At 38.8% G+C, this 17,582-nt stretch overlaps 3 protein-coding genes across 8 annotated transcripts in view; 1 reads left to right on the top strand and 2 right to left on the bottom strand.

Annotated features, from left to right (window-relative positions):
- Nucleotides 1–1,613: 1,613 nt before the first annotated feature.
- On the bottom strand, nucleotides 1,614–6,122 carry nmnat1 (nicotinamide nucleotide adenylyltransferase 1). Of its 2 annotated transcripts, none has more exons than XM_034877537.1 (5): nucleotides 6,028–6,122; nucleotides 5,266–5,405; nucleotides 4,206–4,389; nucleotides 2,958–3,082; nucleotides 1,614–2,236 (listed from the first exon to the last, which is right to left on the bottom strand). In XM_034877537.1, exons 2-5 carry the CDS (start codon nucleotides 5,378–5,380, stop codon nucleotides 1,836–1,838), a joined length of 825 nt encoding a protein of 274 aa, XP_034733428.1. In that variant the 5' UTR covers nucleotides 5,381–5,405; nucleotides 6,028–6,122; the 3' UTR covers nucleotides 1,614–1,835. The 2 variants fall into 2 exon arrangements, with proteins under 2 accessions (XP_034733428.1, XP_034733427.1); XM_034877536.1 differs by having other exon boundaries at nucleotides 6,014–6,098.
- Nucleotides 5,963–8,595, top strand: lzic (leucine zipper and CTNNBIP1 domain containing). 2 transcript variants are annotated; one of them, XM_034877540.1, is made up of 7 exons: nucleotides 5,963–6,210; nucleotides 6,654–6,779; nucleotides 6,938–7,073; nucleotides 7,226–7,324; nucleotides 7,690–7,785; nucleotides 7,957–8,038; nucleotides 8,131–8,595. In XM_034877540.1, the coding sequence occupies exons 2-7, from the start codon at nucleotides 6,679–6,681 to the stop codon at nucleotides 8,184–8,186; spliced, it is 570 nt and encodes a 189-aa protein (XP_034733431.1). In that variant the 5' UTR covers nucleotides 5,963–6,210; nucleotides 6,654–6,678; the 3' UTR covers nucleotides 8,187–8,595. The 2 variants fall into 2 exon arrangements, with proteins under 2 accessions (XP_034733431.1, XP_034733429.1); XM_034877538.1 differs by having other exon boundaries at nucleotides 6,118–6,341.
- Nucleotides 8,596–9,585: 990 nt separating this feature from the next.
- The window catches only part of clstn1 (calsyntenin 1), a 39,897-nt gene continuing 31,900 nt past the window's right edge, over nucleotides 9,586–17,582 (bottom strand). For all 4 annotated transcript variants that reach the window (XM_034877532.1, XM_034877534.1, XM_034877533.1 and 1 more), the window contains 4 exons: nucleotides 17,228–17,373; nucleotides 16,919–17,054; nucleotides 14,445–14,629; nucleotides 9,586–12,867 (listed from right to left, as the gene is read on the bottom strand). In XM_034877532.1, the coding sequence (XP_034733423.1) occupies nucleotides 12,673–12,867; nucleotides 14,445–14,629; nucleotides 16,919–17,054; nucleotides 17,228–17,373 (662 nt within the window). In that variant the 3' untranslated portion in view covers nucleotides 9,586–12,672. The remainder of the gene's footprint in view (nucleotides 12,868–14,444; nucleotides 14,630–16,918; nucleotides 17,055–17,227; nucleotides 17,374–17,582) is intronic.

Here is a 17,582-nt window from a genome sequence, read left to right as displayed (position 1 = left end):
AAGAGAATATCTTTTTATCTTTTTAATATCTTTTTTCAGATTAACAATATATGTAACTTCTATATATGAAACCTTCCCTGGCTTCAAACACCTGCTGCTTTTACGATGATAACGTACGAATATAAAAATGGCACACCTATCTGTAAAATGAGGAAAATAATTCTGCCATCCGCTGTCATGCTTGCAACATGAAGGGAATTGACTCTGATTTACAAGAAAACATAGAGCTTATCAAAACATTACGGTAGTTTTTCCTCCTCATGACTTGTGATGTGGAAAAACCTTGTCAAGGTTTTTTTCCCACACTCTCCGTCTGTCATAGGCACCTGACGCATTTACTGTTAAAGAAGCATGGTTTTGTGACATAATAAGAAATAAGAATCAATTGGTCTTAATCCAGTATCTTTGCAACATTTTATAATAATCATCACTAATAAATGGTAAATTGATAAGTTGATTTAACTTCAGTTAATAGTTATTGTACCGTTCATAAACAATCAAATGTTGTTTACTAATGATTAGTAGGACTAATGCTATAATTTATATAATTTTAACTGGTTGTTTGACACAACATAGCATTTTATATATTATATTAAGTACCTGTTAATGATTACCAAATTATTTGTACATCTTTAAGAAAGTGTTTGTAAACCAACACATTATTTTTATGGCTATTATTATTACAATGCACATTTCTAAACTTCATAAAAAATATTACATACTAAATCTATCTATCTACTAAACTATCTAAATTTATAAACTTAATTATTTTACATCACAGTTCCCTATTGACAAAATAACATACATTTTAACATAACTAATAATTAGTAAACATAAATCATGTTACTGTTTGTTAACAGTAAAAAAAAAAAAAGCAGGCACTCTGATGGTAATATGATGTCATCGTAATACCTTCATGTCAAAACACTGCTATCACAATGAGTCTTTAGTTGGCTACACTACATTATCTTCTGTCAGCAGTGATTACCTGAAATCTAAATTTAATTAAATTAAGGTGTCAATTTGGCATTTACTTAACTGAGGATGATATAAGTTTCTTATATGTGTGACAACAGCATGGGAAACGCAACAAAAAGCTCTCAAAGGTGGAAAACAAAGAGGGTTGTTTATTTCATCTCCAGTCAATCCCAACCACACTTTCACTTTCCAATCTGCAGCACTACACTAAGTAAACATGATATAAGCTAGAAGTTATATCGCCTGCTTTTGCCTAAGGGAGTGCATGAGGGGTTGAGAGAGTATACTGAAGCAAGCAAGTTATAACACTAAAATTAATTTGTTTCTAAATGTAGTTCATGAAACAAAAAGGCATAAGTCGATCTTGGATGGTTTTTAGTCATTGGCCAGAGATTTGCAAAATCAAGCCTGCAAGACAGACTTTGACCCGGCCATATTGCTGATCAACTAAGTAATATTAGTTGGCTTGCTGCGTCTTGTGTTGTGTTGTTGCACTTGCTTGATGTTTGGCTGTAGCAATGTTGTCGGCTCGCTAGTTTTTGATCAAGAGTAATTTTATCAGAACAAATGCGCTGTGTACAGCTGTGCATATTTACAACAGCGATTTCTAAGTGAATGCACTGTGAAACTGCATGGGCATCAAATCACAAGAAATACCATTGCTTTAATTGTTACTGAATCACTTCACTGAGAATAGTCTATGCAGATTTGTCTTCTCAAAAAACAACACCCATTACTAGAAAAGACTGTTCTGTATAGTAGGCACTGGTGGTCTGAATTGTTTATGATTTGTTTTAGATTCTCAGTGAACACTTAGTAGACAGCTTACATCTCTGTTTTTGCAGGAATGAACTCCCTCAGCTTGAGGCGGCGCCCTTGTATCTCTCAAGTGGTGCTAGAACTACATCTGAATTTTTGCGCTCGCTCTCATCGCTGTAGAGGCTGTGCTCTCGTATGTAATCAACCACGTTGTCTGGGAGCAGGTACCTGATGCTCCGCCCGCGACGCAGCGACCGGCGCACGTGAGTGGCTGAGATCTCATTGGTCACCCATTCTTGGACCACATGGATGCTCTTGCGATACTTCCACAGCACGTCTGATTGGTGGATGAACTTGTGGGGGTCGCTGCCGCTGCGGCTGATGCAAACCAAACCATAGCGGCCCACAATCTCAGCGATATCCTCCTGCTTCCACAGGTTAGGGACCCCAAACGACTCCAGGACGTCGGCCCCACACAGTAACATCAGCTGAGGGCCATCTGAGCATGAAGAAAGAGGAAAAAAGATTATCAATAAATCTCATTTGTATGTCTTACGACAGTTAATAAGTGTTTTAAGGAGAAAAGAACAAATACAAATGATAATATTGAATAAATAAAAACAGAGAGTGGGATCACAAAAACTAACAATGAGAAAATCAAACACAGAATAAAGAAATTGATGCTAAGAAGAAATATAGTCAGTATTACAACATAAATATTTCACAAGAGAAATTACAAATGTAGCCTATTTAATATCAAAGTTTTGTTTTGTTGTGATGGAGGTCATTGCTGGGAAGCCACTTCCGCTAGATTCAAGTCATTTACAGTTTTTTAACCAATCAGTGCTCTGCAGACTCATCTAAAAACATATTGTAATTAGGTGTCAATAATAGTTATGACCGAGGACAGAATGCACTTCTCCTGCTCAGGTTTAGAATCCTGTGCAGTTTAAACTTGCCACTAAGGTAAAGAATGTTGTAAAACCACACAGTCCGTGTCACTGGTACAACGACGCTTACACTTTACCCGTCATTACTGTTGGTGGTGTGTGACGGGTGACACCCGACACACCCCAACACCATTGTCCCCTGTTATGGCTTAAACTGAATACAATAATGAAACCATTAGAGGCAGGGTTAAACTGGTCTGGAATCAGGGATTGGAGAAGGGAGGAGTTGAAAAGAACAATATTTCAGTTACACATTTGTACATGGCCTACCTCTCCTTTTGTGATAGGATGAATCCTCAAAATAATTCTCCTCTATGCGTCTCTTTTTTGCGCACTTGACCGTGTCCACAGCATCATTGTTCTGCTCTGCTGCAAGCATTTCGTCATAGTGGTGCCTAAGTGGATACACACAAAATGAATATGGAATCAAAAGCTAACTGCTTTGCAGACAGTTTCCCATACAGGAAATATTAGTCACATTGGAACTATAACAGTCAGTATTCCGCCCACACACTTCTGTCGACTGTGGATTACAACATATAAATGTCCTCAAATTCTGGAGTAAAATGTATTGTTTGTGTTTATGCTTTGCATTAAATACATCCTTTATTTACTAGCAACACATATTTTTTCTTTGTGCAAATATAGGATTTGAAATCAAAATTTTACTTTAAGTCTAGCTTAACATTTCCCATTGATTTCTGTAGGTTGCCCTGTGGGTCCGCAGTCTGGACACTGTGATGGAAGCATTTAAAAAGCAGCTGTGTGGGTCGCACAGATAGCTCAGTTGGTAGAGCAGGCGCCCATATATAGAGGTTTACTCCTTGACACAGCGGGCCTGAAACTGAAAGCACAGTGATAATGTGGCCCCCCCATGTGTCATGTTAAATGTTACCCATGTCGCCTGCTTGCTTCAGCCGTGCCAAAAAACGCTACTAGGCACGTAACACATATGTTATTAACCCCAACGTTCATTTTGCGCCGGAATTGTCCTTTAAGGTGTGGTCATTGACGTAAAAGAATTAGAGGAAAAACGGCAAGCAAGTAAACTCTGATTAAGGAAAAACTGAAATTTCTGACAGTGTCTGAGATTTTTTTGGCAGATACCTTTACACCTTTAAAGCACCCATATTATGCTCATTTTCAGGTTCATAATTATATTTTGATATTTTGTTGTACCGGAATAGGTTTACATGGTTTCATTTTTTTTTTTAAACATTTTTGTTGTACTGCACATTGCTGTAGATTCTCTTTTCACCCTGTGTGTTTAGGTCTCTGTTTTAGCTACAGATTTTGAACAGCTCACCTGGACACTGCAGGCAGAGGATATTCAGAAACCCGCATCTCACTCAAAACAGCATGGATAGTTTTTCCCCAAATGTGTGTGTGTGTGTGTGGAAGCACCAGAGACATAAAATAACACCCCAAATCCCAGATAAAGTGATTGTTTTCATAACATGGGCATTTTATTAAGAGCACAGGTAGCAAGCACAGGCACTGCCACTATTGTTAACTTACCGAACAACTTTGCACGTCTCCACCCACTCTGGCTGCGAGCATTCCCAGGAATCTGCTGTGATCCAGTCTGAGTTCTTTGTGGACAATCTGGCCATCTCCAGACGGTGGCAGGCCTCAATCAAACCCTTCTTCTTATAGGCATCACACACCGGAGAGATGATGCCTTTCACCACCCTGTACTCACCTTAGGCATTAAGGAAGTGGTGTGAACAGATGGTTTACAGTAATGATTACACAGAAGATGCAGTAAACTGTTAATTGCTGTGTTATCTACACATTACTCTAAATTCAAATGATGAATTTAAAAATAATACTTGCAAAGAGTTTGCTCACTCAAATTAAGATTTGTGTGTGGTACTTGTCAACAATTTTGAGCCACTTGCATATTTCCAATCTGCTTATTAAAAGGGATCGATCGAGTTTTTAAAGTGGAATTCTATGAGGTACTTATCCAAATGGAGGTCGGCATGCCCAGTTTGGGGAAGCAGGGAACTGAAGTCGTTAAATTGCTTTGTTAAAAACTACCAGACTCCTTTGACAATAGCCTTAATTTACTTTAATTTTAGACCAGCAAATCTCGTGTTCTGCGAGGTAAAATTACTGCTGTTGTACTCCAGCCTGCTTCTCCAAACTGGGGGCGTTCTGACCACCATCTCCTCTAGTAATTCAATGACTACATTATGCAACTCCACTTCAAAAACTCCGCACTATCCCTTTAATAGCTTAACTCAATCAACTATGTTTCAGAGGGAATTATTGTACTTTACCAGATTAGTTTGACAGCTAGTTACTAGTTACTTTACACATACACTACCCAACACTACATAAAGTAACAAATAATTTCAACAATGACGAACTAAAAAATTTGTTTTTAAATTACACATATGCATGCATTGGTAATAATGACCGGATAATGTAATATATGATAATGAGGACATTCTCCTGCATAATACCAGTAGGTCATTTCACTTTTGATAGGTAGCCAAGCAGATGGTTTTGCTTAAGTTTTGAGATATCAGCCTGAGTTTTCTTAAAGGATCTAATTTTCGTTTCACTCAACCTGTGTCTTCCAAGTGATCTCGAGCCAGTTCAAACATCCTCAGGTGCATGTTGGTGATCGGGTTGAAGGACCCGCACGCCAGCAGTACCACTTTGGTTATATTTTGACCGTCCATGCCTCATACTGGGGCTGTGTTTACACTACAACAGCGAACATGGGGAAGAAAACAAGACTGTTACGTTAGTAAGCTGGGGAAACGTTAATTGTTTAATGTCAAATATCCCTTTCCCTTTTAGGGGAAGCTCTGTATCAGCTACACTAAACTAAATGTGTTATGTGATATGAGTTACACGGGTTGGGAAAATGAAACTATATGGTGAGTTTGGTTAGCTAGCTCCAAACCGTAGGCGACGAGCGAGAACTTATTTTTTTTTTTCCCAGGATGGTGAAGGCATGTCCCGCCCTACTCAACCTTACGTTGCCTCCGATTGGCTTACCCTGCCATTATTATACTAACCCTAACAAACCCCAATCATCTTGCCTAAACCTAACCAACCCAACCCAACCAACGAACGCAATGAGTACTAGCCAATCAAAGGGAGAGTAGGGCGGATCATGCCTTCGCAATCCTAGGAAAAAAGGCAAACGTAGCTAACGTTAGCATTATCTGTAACCAGGCAACGCGAGCTTGTCGGTTGGTACAGGATACTGAAGCGACGAATAATGAACTCAAAATTGATCCTGGACAACTAAAAGAGGCATTATCTAACATAGAGAACGATAAATAATGAAATATTCATTGTACTACCAGGAGAAGATCACCTTAGTCTGCTTCCGACGTTATGACGTTACGTTAGGAGCAAGAAATGTGATTGGACAGACTCGACCAGGAAGAAGAGAGCCGCACCCACACAGACCCACACTCCTGAGTTAGCTCCGTTCCCAATCACATCCAAAAACCAAATGCCTCGACAAACACTAAAGATTTTATAAACGTTCTTGAAGGTAGTGATTTTTCCGAGAAATTCCAATTTAACGATTCAGTTAATTTTATTGTATATTCGTCAAGCTGGTGCAACTATTCAACTCTTTGCAAGACTAATTCAACGTTAAAACTGTTACAAAACGAGTCCCGGGTGAGATGTTTTCTTTTAGCATGCTAGGTATCTATTGAGCTAACTAAACAACTTTAGCTGTTATAGCTATTTTACACAGTCTTTAGTTATATTACAGTCTGAGCTGACAGCAAATATATTAATCGCCAGTTTGACAGTGGTTGTTTTGCTAAATGTTGAACAGTGTTTTTTTTATGCTAGCTCCAACAACGCCATTCTTATGAAGTCTAAATAGCATGCTAGTTGGACGTTAAGTTTTATTCGTGCCATACTTTGGTACTAATGCCTAGAAAGCTCTGTTGACTGTTTTATTCTGTTTTGCGTTCTCCATAGGTTGGAAAAAAGATTTTAACTAACGATGGCTTCTCGCGGGAAATCAGAAACTGGAAAATTGAGGCAAAATATGGAAGAGCAACTTGACAGACTAATGCAACAGCTTCAGGATCTGGAGGAATGCAGGTGCATTTAGAGACATTTATTATATCATTTAAATTCAATCAAATTCTTTTCTGAATAACCTAATTTGGCTGGTATATAGCTGATAAGTAATGATCAGAAAGTACTTCTCCAAATGTCCCTTCATCTCTGTTAGTTGGTCATTTATTTGTTCATTCCAGAGAAGAACTGGATGAGGAAGAGTATGAGGAGACAAAAAAGGAAACCTTGGAACAGTTGAGTGAATTCAATGACTCTCTGAAGAAGATCATGACAGGAGACATGACACTTGTGGATGAACTCAGTGGAATGCAGCTGGTATGGACAATCAGTGGATAATGTGCAACTACTGTGTTTTTGAGGATATCTTAAAGAGGGTATAGCTTATGGAACAATTTTATTGAAATAATCCAGTTTAAACAGTGATTTGTGAAATGTTACAATTTTTCCAATTATTCTGTCTTCATCAGGCAATCCAGGCTGCCATCAGCCACGCTTTTAAAACCCCAGAGGTGATCCGACTTTTTGCTAAGAAGCAGCCAGCACAGCTGAGAACAAGACTAGCAGAGGTTTGCACTGCAATATCAATTAATCAATCAATCAATCAATCAGTCAATCAATCTGTCTGTCAATTATTCAATTTGATTTGTCACATGGAAATTCCAAACCATTCCAGTGAAATGAAATCCCATTTTGGGGGTTGGGGAAGTACACCAGGCTACACCGGGGTACTTGAAGCTGTACAAGCTCTCCGCGGAGGAGCTATTGATATTAAGGGACTGTAACTCCTTCCCTGCTTCTTCCCAAAGTGTTATGCTTTTTGTTTTTTTGCACAATTTGTTGTTGTTTAATCCAAGTGCGCAATCACCCATCAGTGGTTATGTGTGTTGCTTGGTCTGAAAATTGTCAAACTAGTGTGTGATAATTTGCACAGATGGACCGAGATGTCATGGTGGGGAAATTGTCGCGGGATGTGTACACGCAGCAGAAAATGGAAATCCTCACAGCCTTGAGAAAACTCGGAGAGACGGTGAGGACCACTCACAGGCAGCAGCGATGTGATGTTTCCACTGGTTCATGGAGGATTCAGAGGCTTGTGCTCATGAGTCCACATAACTTATTTTAGCCAGCTTGCTACAACAGGCCTTCTAAAGGAGCTGTAACATTTTAAACATTGTGCCTTATTTCTGTTTCTGGACAGCTCACTTCGGAGGATGAGACCTTTCTCACTGAAAATGCTACAGCTACTCTGAGCCAGTTTGAAAAAGTGACTGCAAACTTAGGTGAGAATAAACATTTAATGTAACTGAAATTTTTAATCCTACAAAGTATTGGATGAACATTCATATTTACCTTGTTTTGCCTTCTCTTTTAGGCTCTGAAGACAAAATTATGGCTTTAGCTAGCTCTGGTGTGAAAACCAAGGCATAGTAATTCTACAAAATGTTAATTTTAACTCTGTGTCTTTATTACCAAGAATGAAATGTGCCAATTGATCATTGATTTTGTAAATAGCCAGTGCTCTTCTAGGTTTTGCTGTAGATGCTAACACTTTTTAACAGTATTGTTTTATACCCCTGCACTTTTGTAAATGTCTATTTGTCCAGATGCGTGTAAAACTGTATTATAGGTACGAGCATGTGATTTGTGGACTATGAAGACGGTCCAGGCAGTTCAAGAGAAATACTCTGTTGTGATTTGGGCTGTATTTTTTTATTGGGTTGCTTTTGTAAGACCTGAAACTTTATCATTGTTGTTTTAAAGATTGTTGATTTTTCTGTATGAGTGCTGCAAAAATTCAAGATGTCATTTTATTTTAATTAAACTGTTCTATTTACAAGGTTTATGGACTAAATAACAGAAATAACACACAAAAGAAAACTTTTGAAATAACAAAGTACACAACTGGGACAGTAACACTAGTAAGTCAATTTGTATTCAGAATACTATTGACAGAGAGGGACAGCAGTCCTAGCTCTGACAGAAATAACTATGTTACCACTATGTACTCTTCTATGACCTCAAAATCTGCTCTTAATGAGCCTGCATTCATCCAGGGCAAACATAGTGGTACAAGGAATAACTAGTTTCTGCATCAAGATAATTATATCTAAATTGAATATATACGTTTTATATATAAAATATATTTGGCAGATATATATTATATATATCATTTATGTCTCATATATATATATATATATATATATATATATATATATATATATATAAAAAAAATAGTCTGGATGTTTAACAGCCAACAAATTGTTTGAGGTGTCCTCACTCCGCAGGGTTAGAAAGAAAAAAAAAAGTTTAATCACTAGATGAGAGTGTTGTAGAAGACACATTAGAGGGCTGAATAAGAAGTGATTTTCACCTCAGAAAGGATCATCTTGAAAATGGGAAATAAAAGAGTAGTTCCCACGTTTGAGAATATGCATTGAGGACTACACCTTGTTAGGTTCTGAAGTGTAGATGTTTTCCCCCTCTATACACACACGCGCTTTCATTGACAGCTGTAGTTAAACATTTGCAGTAATCGTCAATATTGCATTGTGTTTCAAGATTTTCTAAATTAGCTGAACCTATTTAGAACTTAATGTCACAATGTTTACAGCATCATCCATGGTTGATAATCAGATTTGAAGCCATGTTTTTTTCAATGTGAATAAAACAAAGTAAATGGTTTTCTGTATTCATTTGATTTGTTTAACCTGTGAACTCTGTTTCACCTTTTAGGTTTAGGGTTTAGATTATTTAATTTTTACCACCAGAGGACACTAACGCTCAATATTTAAAAAAGAAGGACGGAAGAAAAACAAGCAGACACAAGTTATACCCCATCTCATCATCCTTTATTTTGTTTATGAGCAAGCATCAACTTCACTACAATTTGCCTTTCAATTAGTAGAAAAGTGAGAGCAGCTCCAACAAGCACAAAGGAAGCATTCAACCGTTCTGAAAACATTTTCACCCTTTTCCATTTTGAGCACATTTTTAAAAGTAAAGAAAAAAATATATATCTGGAGTGTTGTGGACTTGTGAAACAGACAAGCTGAGAATCAGTAGTGTATCACGTCTCTTTTCCCACTCCAGGCTCACAACCCCACATGGAACGTACACAAACTTGTGGTTCATGCAAAGTAAATTCCCCTAAATCTTAGTGTTATTACAGCATGACTGCATTCCAGTTTGTTAGGCAGTGACATTCAATTCAACCAACTTACACTTAGCTAGGGGGATGATCAGAAAGCATTAAACCCAGAAAATTGGAAATGGTGCAGTCACTGTGGAGACGTGACTTGAGAGTCAGTGTGCACATATCAGTGACCCATGGTATCGTACTGTAGATGAAATGTGGACATGAAGTGTTGGACGTAATGAAACAGAGAATTTCGACAGGCTTACACTCTGGTTCTTGTGAATTTCATGCTGCCCTCAAAATCCTTTCTCATTAACTCAGGCAATAGGACACCGTTCAAAATTACTTTCCACTATACACCAATAGGTCAGTTAACAGTATACAAATATATGTATGCTGCCAAAGCAATTTCATAATGTACTGTACATATTTTTAAAGGTGGATTTCGTCAATGATTTAGTACAATATCTATAGAAGATACAATATGGATGTACTTCCTCTACACATCAACATGGACACATGACATCTATGTAAAACGGTTTTCACTTTTAATAAAACTAGCAGTGGACTATTGTTACGCTCTGTAAGAAATCTAGACAAATACAAATAAACAAAACAAAAAATGCCACAAATAAAAGAGCACAAATGAGTGTTTTTGTTAGACCTGCTAATTGCGCTATGATCGGAAAAAAGGCACTCCCATCTCAGCCGGCTCAGACCTGGCTCACTTTTTAAATGTCCAAGTCATCATGGAGGGGAGACTGTTCACTACATTTCCACCACCAACCTCTTAAAATTAGAAATCAACCTAAACACTTGAAAGTAGCCTGGAAATTGTCTCCAATGTTTCAGTTTTGGGCATCTAAAAATTTGATTTGCATGCAAAACATGAGGCTCCAAACACTGACATTTCTAATATCAATAATGCCATGTTCTGTTAACATCAATGTCCAAAATCGGATCTGCCTTAATTAGGTTAATGCAAGTTTGGGAAATGTTAACATTTTAACTTGAGACAAACCCTAAATAGTTAAGTGTGTAGGTACATTTGTATCTGGTTTTGTGAAAGATATATACAACAGTGTCTGAGAGGAGATAGAGGTCGGACACATTTTCCCAATCAATTGTATAAGCTTTATACTAACACCAGAAGTAAAATAAGTTTACCAAATGTAAACAAATATCTTAGAACAACTCTACAGTACAGTTCCATGTACAATAAAATCTAGTGGTATACGGCAAAAGATATTTCATTGAACACACAAGAAGATTCTTTTTTAAAGTGTTTTCCTTTTGTAAACTATGCAGTCATAACTTCAGTTGTAATAACTTAAACTACAATAAAGATGGTGCATATTTTGCAACAGGAAAAGTATAAAAATTCCTCTAACATATGGTTTATTATTACTGATTTAAATAGCCGTGCCGTGGAAAATAAACTTGCACCAAAGCAATCCTGAAAAGTACTTTCATTTCATCAGTCTTCCCCGAAACAATGCCAGCAAGTGCACTATACAACCAGACTCCACTAAAGCTGTCTGTCAGAAATCTGCTCTTTCAGTAGTTTGAAGGGTTTTTACCTCCCTACTTCTGTCAGCACAGCAGCACTGGGATACGGACGAAAGACTTTTAAAGCTGCTGAGGAAATCTCTCTACTTGTCCAAAATAAACTGGCAAAAACTTTACCCATCTTCAGTTTCAACAGCACTACAGTACCTGCTGACCTAGTGTTTGTACCGTTCCACACGAAATGTCGATTTGTACATAAGCATTTCTCTGGGTATGATTACTCGGAACAAAAAGAAAATCCCTTCTGTACAACAGTGAGATCCATCGGGAATGAAAAGCACAGATGCCTGGAGTAGAGCATTGCCACCTGTGCAAGCAAAGCAATGTATGGAGCTGAAACCATCCGCCTGTCCTGCCAACAAGAAACCAAAAGAAGTTATTCCTCTTTGCAAAAAAGAAAAAGACAAAATGGAGACCACTTTGTCATAAAAAACCTCCACTTAACAGTAAGGGTTTCTTATCATGAAGCGGACATGTACAAGCATGTTGGAACAGCGTTTGCGGAAATTTAGCGTCATGCTACAGCCTATGTGACACAAATATTCTACATTACGAACTGCGTCATTTAGATATTGGACCTTGTTGAGTAGGCCTTCACTAACACATTGACTAACTGCATGGCTTCTTCATATTTACAAAATCTTTAAAAAGCAATTTATTTCTCTACACATATGACTTCTCAAATATCCTCATGCACTAAAAGAAGAAATAAAAAAAAAGCTGTCTACTTGTTAAAAGCATTGTTTTGTTTCACTGTGGACTACAAGTCAAGAAAACTCATGTCAAAGTTATATGTGAGATTAGCTGCAAACAAATCTAGCAGCAGTAAGCAAAGAATATACATTAAAAAAAAAAAAAGTCTCCATTTGAAAGCATTACATCTGAGAGAAAACAAAAAAGTGCAGGGTTGGCTGCCTCACACAGTTCAGAACAAATGTAGGCCAAGTTTTCCTGGGAATTAAAATATAATAAATAAAAAAAATAGACAGTAAAAATCAGCAATCCGGTGATGAACTACACTACACTAAGTACCACCACTAAGATAACAACAGGAAATCCTTGACCATATATACGCTGAAGGGACTTTTTTTTTTTTTCATCATGGCTCCTTGTAGGGGGGTTGGGAGTCTATGTGAACCAGTGAGTGTGAGTATCTGAGTAAGTGTGAGTTGGTGTGTGTGTGTGGGTGTGTATGTGTGGGTGTGTATTTTAGTAGGTGAGGGTGGAGTCGTCCCACTCCAGCTGCTGCTGTCTGCTGGCCCCCTGCTGGTCCTCCGGCTCTGCGCCCTCCTCGTCTTCACTGCTCTCTGACTCAGCACTTGTGATGTCATCTTCCTCCTCTCCGTCCTCGCTCTCCTCCTCCTCTTCCTCCTCCTCCTCGCTGCTGTGCTGGTCCTCGTACGTCTGCGTTAGAGACAGAGGGAGAGAAGAGTCAACATAATTTCTATATTTAGAGATCTTAACTGTTCCGTCACGTGTATAGCTTCTACCGTATTTAAACCAATACTAACGTCCTTTGTATCAAGTAACACACAGATCGTGACACCGTGCTTTCAATGTTTTAATGTTTTAAATGGCAATTCCTTTATTCAAAATAGTGAAGCCCTCCACTTGTGTTTACGTGTGAGAGTAAAATACCAATTGCAGTCTAAAGTTTAGAAGTTTTTTTTCTTATGGTGTAAAACCATTTTAAGACCTCAAACATGTCTAGATGTCTTTCCCCCCCGGTTGCAGTCATGTCATGATTATGTAATTTTATCGTGTTAATTATCCTACAAATGTCAGTTAATGTGTCTAAAACATTTTTTAATTAAAAACTATGGCCAATTTTTATAGAGTTTGATCTCTCTCTCCCATCATTTCCTGTCATCTGTCTACTACCAGCTGTCTAAGGAAAGGTATAAAATTCCCTAAATATCGTTAAGAAAACATAAGAGTTTGGTCTCACAGGAAGACAGCTCATTGTTTTGTTTGTTATATATGAATTCAGCCGTTCTGAATTCTCACTGAACGTTTTTTAGGAGCCATTATTTTCTTCACTACGTTTCATTTACTGCAGTTGATCAAGTGACCATTCCCCACAGCAGAGTTTAATTTGGACCACATTTGTACAAATGTTTCTACTGCAACCCATGATGTGATTTAGGCTGAGAGTTCCATTTTCCTTATCCATCTTTGTGCGCTTATACCGGGGTCTACTCCGAGCTCCTCGCGGATGACTGAGCTTCCTCGCCCTATCTCTAAGGGAGACTCCAGCCACCATCCTGAGGAAACCCATTTCGGCCCCTTGTACCCCCAGGCAAAGAGAACTAGAGAAGTAAGCAAAACGCTGCCTGTCAACCTGGTGTTCAGTTACTCTTTAAGTTAAGATGCTAGTTGCAGGATTATTGTGACTATCACCAAAGAAAACATTATAAATTAGTTGCAAACCCACACATAAAGTGCTGCTCATGAGCATAGGAACCCCTGCTTAAGATGCCTAAAAAAAGGAATAACAAAAATCTTCTTTTGGAAATTGATGCCTTAATTAAAAAAGGAGGAGAAATCCAGGCTAAATAAATACATAAATATTCTTCCTTAAAATACAGGAAGCATGAGTCATAATTTGAAACTTTCACAGTGGACTTTTGGAAGACACAACTGGTGCTGTTTTATTGACTGGCGCGCCAAAATTGCTCTAAAACTTGACAAGACTAACTGGTTGCACAGAACTGAAATAAATATTGATACATATATCTTTTATTTTAACTAGCAAGGTAACATTCCATAAATATATAACAACAAAGTTTCTTTGCCCATCCCCACAGTGCTGTTAATCCTGGGAGCTCAGATGAAACTAGGCCACAGTCACAACATCACCCAGTGGCTGTCTAGGCCGCCACCCAACCACATTTTGTTGAGAAGTGGAATTCTGCTTGGCTTTTCACTGGCTAATCACCAGAAAAAAAAGTCACTCATTTCGCCTCCCTGTGTGTTTTTACCTCCATGGGGTTGACGGTGATGGTGAGGGCTGAGTCGTCCCAGTCCATCTCGTTCTCCTTGCCGTTCTCCTGGTCACTCATGGTGCTCTGGTGTGCGGCTCGGATGCGGAAAACGCCCAGGATGATCATGAACACCAGGAAGCTAACACATACCACAATGACAATGGTGGCAGCGCTGGGAACAACTGTGAAGAAGCAAACACAAACAGACACAATGAGGAGTTGGACAAAAACTATATTCAATTTGCAAATAAAACCCCTGGTAGGCTGGGGACATGTGAACAGTGGCACTTTGCAGTACCTACGTTTACAGAAATATGTTTGTTATATATTTTGTTGCTATATAATGGACCAGAATGGGCCTGATTCCCAAAAAAAGATTTAGAATCACTTGAGAGGGTGGGGATGGTAGTGGTTTGGGTGGAGTAGTGGGGAATAGACATGTTTGTTCAAGACATGTAATTGCTATCCTTTCGGTTATGTTGTGAAAACAATAAAAAGAATGTTGGTTAAAAAAAAAGAAGCCCTGGTAAAGTTGAATGTTGGGAGACGCAGCATCCACCTCTGTCTGAGAGCATGTCAACGACTCTAGTTTCATGGTGCGCCAGCACTGATGTTAATGTCTTCCTAAACTGCAAATTAATGTTTTCGGCAGCTCTAGGTGTGTGTCTTTCTTTAAAGAGCCCATATTATGCTTGTTTTCAGGTTCATTATTGTATTTTGAGGTTGTACCAGAATAGGTTTACGTGGTTTCATTTCAAAAGACACCTTATTTTTGTTGCACTGTACACTGCTGTAGATCCTCTTTTCACCCTGTGTGTTTATGTCTCAGTTTTAGCTACAGAGTGAGACATCACACTTGTTTTAGCTACAAATTGAAACATCTCACTTCTATACTATCTTTGTTGGGAGTTGCACATGCGCAGTAGCTAGGTAAGACCACAGCCGCAAGATAACTCTTTCTCCAACTGTGATCAGTACAAGGCAGGATTAGCAGGGAGACCTTTTCTAAATGAGGGCCACTTGTGGAATACCTGCAGAACAGGGACATGTTAGTAATTCTTTTGTAGATTATGGTGAACTAGTGTGTATTGTAGCAGTGTTTTGCCATTGAGAATGAGCTAGCATGCTAGTGTTAGTACGTGCAACGGTTAGCCACCTCATCTCAGCTAGTGACGTAGAAAGACGTGCAGATTTTGAACAGCTCACCCTGAGACTGAATGCAGAGGACATTCAAAAGCCTGTAACTCACTGAAAACAGCATGGATGTTTTTTTTTTCAATTTTGTATGCGTGTGGAAGCACCAGAGCCACAAAATAACACCCTAAATTCCAGAATAAGTGTTTTTTTCCTAATATTGGCACTTTAAATAGCCTCGCCCCCAACCTGCTCCACTTTGCCCCATATTCATAGGGCCTCTTTTGCGTGGCAAGCTTAGTGAGCCTGACAGCCCAGAGGATTACTGAAGCTAGGAAATAAAAGGTTGTGACCACTGCATGTACAGATGTCACAAACAGCAGTTAAGTATAATCCCTAAACCTATGTCATACAAAACACCCAGTGTTTCATATTTGTCCTACTTCTGATTGTTAGACTGTAATCCATCTCTAACGAAGCTTGCCACACCAGAGGCCAAATATCTTTTCCACAGTACCAACAATAAAGCATATTAAAAGTTTGATTATGAGGTTTTGGTTTTCATTTCAACATATGATTCAAATGCGCCTATTAGGTAAAGTTTCAGTAAGCAACAATTTCCAAGTTCATCATTATTCATCAAGTGATTGTAAAATATGATGCCTGAAAGTTTGTTTTTGGTTTTATATGATGCACTGGATAAAGTAAGAAACGTTCTTTCTTAATATTGTTTTTGAACCCTAAAAGCTCTGACAGACCAACCTGACGGCTGACCGTCGGCCTGATCAGTCGGCTCCTGTCTCCCTGAGTAAATCAAAAAAGTGCCTCTGAACACACGGAATCGATGCCGACCAGTGCGTATGTACTGCGCGTGCGCGAGACGTAATATGTCTCCATAACAACAGGCAGTGTTAATCTGTATTGTCGCCCAAAAAAGGAAAACCGGAAATGATGGAACATCTCTCTAAACCTAGTAAACACAGAGCATGCTGTCATCACTCACTGTTTTCATCAGAGAGTGTTGAAAGTAGTCAAGAAGCATCGTTGTTGCCATTACTCGCTGAACGGAAGAAAATACAATGGCTAGTAATAAGAAGATACTGGCGTGGCACTTCCGGTATTCTCTTGCCCTGATTCACTAGTCAAAGGCTAGCATTCCACCAATCAGACTGGTCAATGAATCCGACTGCCCACTGGCCGATTCAACAGGTCAAATCGGCCAAAAGTGACCGCCAAAGGCTCGTCCGACTGACGACGGCACGGAACACACCAAACAGACACAAGTCACCGTCCTCTCCAGACTGTCCGACGTCTAAATGTTTTACATGTTGCAGTACCTGAGGCCTGGTGAGCGTTGACCAGGTTGTGACCGGACAGATCCACGGAGGCATGATGCACAGGGTTAATGAAGTTGGGCTGCACCATCGCATTGTTGGCATGCTCCACAGGATTGGCTGTGTGGATTACATTCACCTAGAAAATAACCAGATGTATACTGTCAAAAACACAATGTAAATAGATCCCCATTTTTAATGTAGCTTAGGTTTTGTGAAGAGACACAAGAATGTTTTGGTAAAATTTGGGCACTGCACTCCCTTGTTGTGAATGCGTCACTGTTATGTGATGTAACCTGACAAATGTCTTACCTCGACCTTGAAGTCATTGCTGATGTAGCGACCGTTCAGTTCGGAGCAGACCAGTTTGAATTTCCTGTCAAAGAGAGCCTCGGTGTGCCAGTTCTTGTAACGGATAAGATGCAGGACCTGCTCATAGTTGGCCATGGTGTTCACACCTGGAACACACAGTTTGTGTCAGAGAGAAATTTGATCAAAAAGAAAGCAGTGTGTGGTTTTAAGATTTAGAAATGTCTAAATACTATATACTAAAAAGTATATACAAGAGACGGTAGATCTGGTAACTGACTACAAATCACTCTAGTTGACAGTGTAAATGCCTAAACTTTAAATACCTACACATGTACATCATACTGTAGATGGTTAC

Source organism: Etheostoma cragini, chromosome 7 (genome assembly GCF_013103735.1).
Source record: "Etheostoma cragini isolate CJK2018 chromosome 7, CSU_Ecrag_1.0, whole genome shotgun sequence".
NCBI classification, from domain to species: Eukaryota; Metazoa; Chordata; class Actinopteri; order Perciformes; family Percidae; genus Etheostoma; species Etheostoma cragini.
Note: the sequence above shows the minus strand (reverse complement) of the source record. Positions and strands in the feature narration are given on the sequence as shown.

What these genes read in the sequence shown, in the direction of transcription:
- nmnat1 (XM_034877537.1), bottom strand. Translation starts at nt 5,380, where the DNA reads ATGGACGGTCAAAATATAACCAAAGTGGTACTGCTGGCGTGCGGGTCC. An exon ending in GAGACGTGCAAAGTTGTTCG is followed by an intron (nt 3,083 to 4,205) that starts GTAAGTTAACAA and finishes GTATCCACTTAG; the next exon opens with GCACCACTATGACGAAATGC. An exon ending in ATCCTATCACAAAAGGAGAG is followed by an intron (nt 2,237 to 2,957) that starts GTAGGCCATGTA and finishes CTTCATGCTCAG; the next exon opens with ATGGCCCTCAGCTGATGTTA.
- lzic (XM_034877540.1), top strand. Translation starts at nt 6,679, where the DNA reads ATGGCTTCTCGCGGGAAATCAGAAACTGGAAAATTGAGGCAAAATATG. An exon ending in TGAGAACAAGACTAGCAGAG is followed by an intron (nt 7,325 to 7,689) that starts GTTTGCACTGCA and finishes TAATTTGCACAG; the next exon opens with ATGGACCGAGATGTCATGGT. An exon ending in TGAGAAAACTCGGAGAGACG is followed by an intron (nt 7,786 to 7,956) that starts GTGAGGACCACT and finishes GTTTCTGGACAG; the next exon opens with CTCACTTCGGAGGATGAGAC.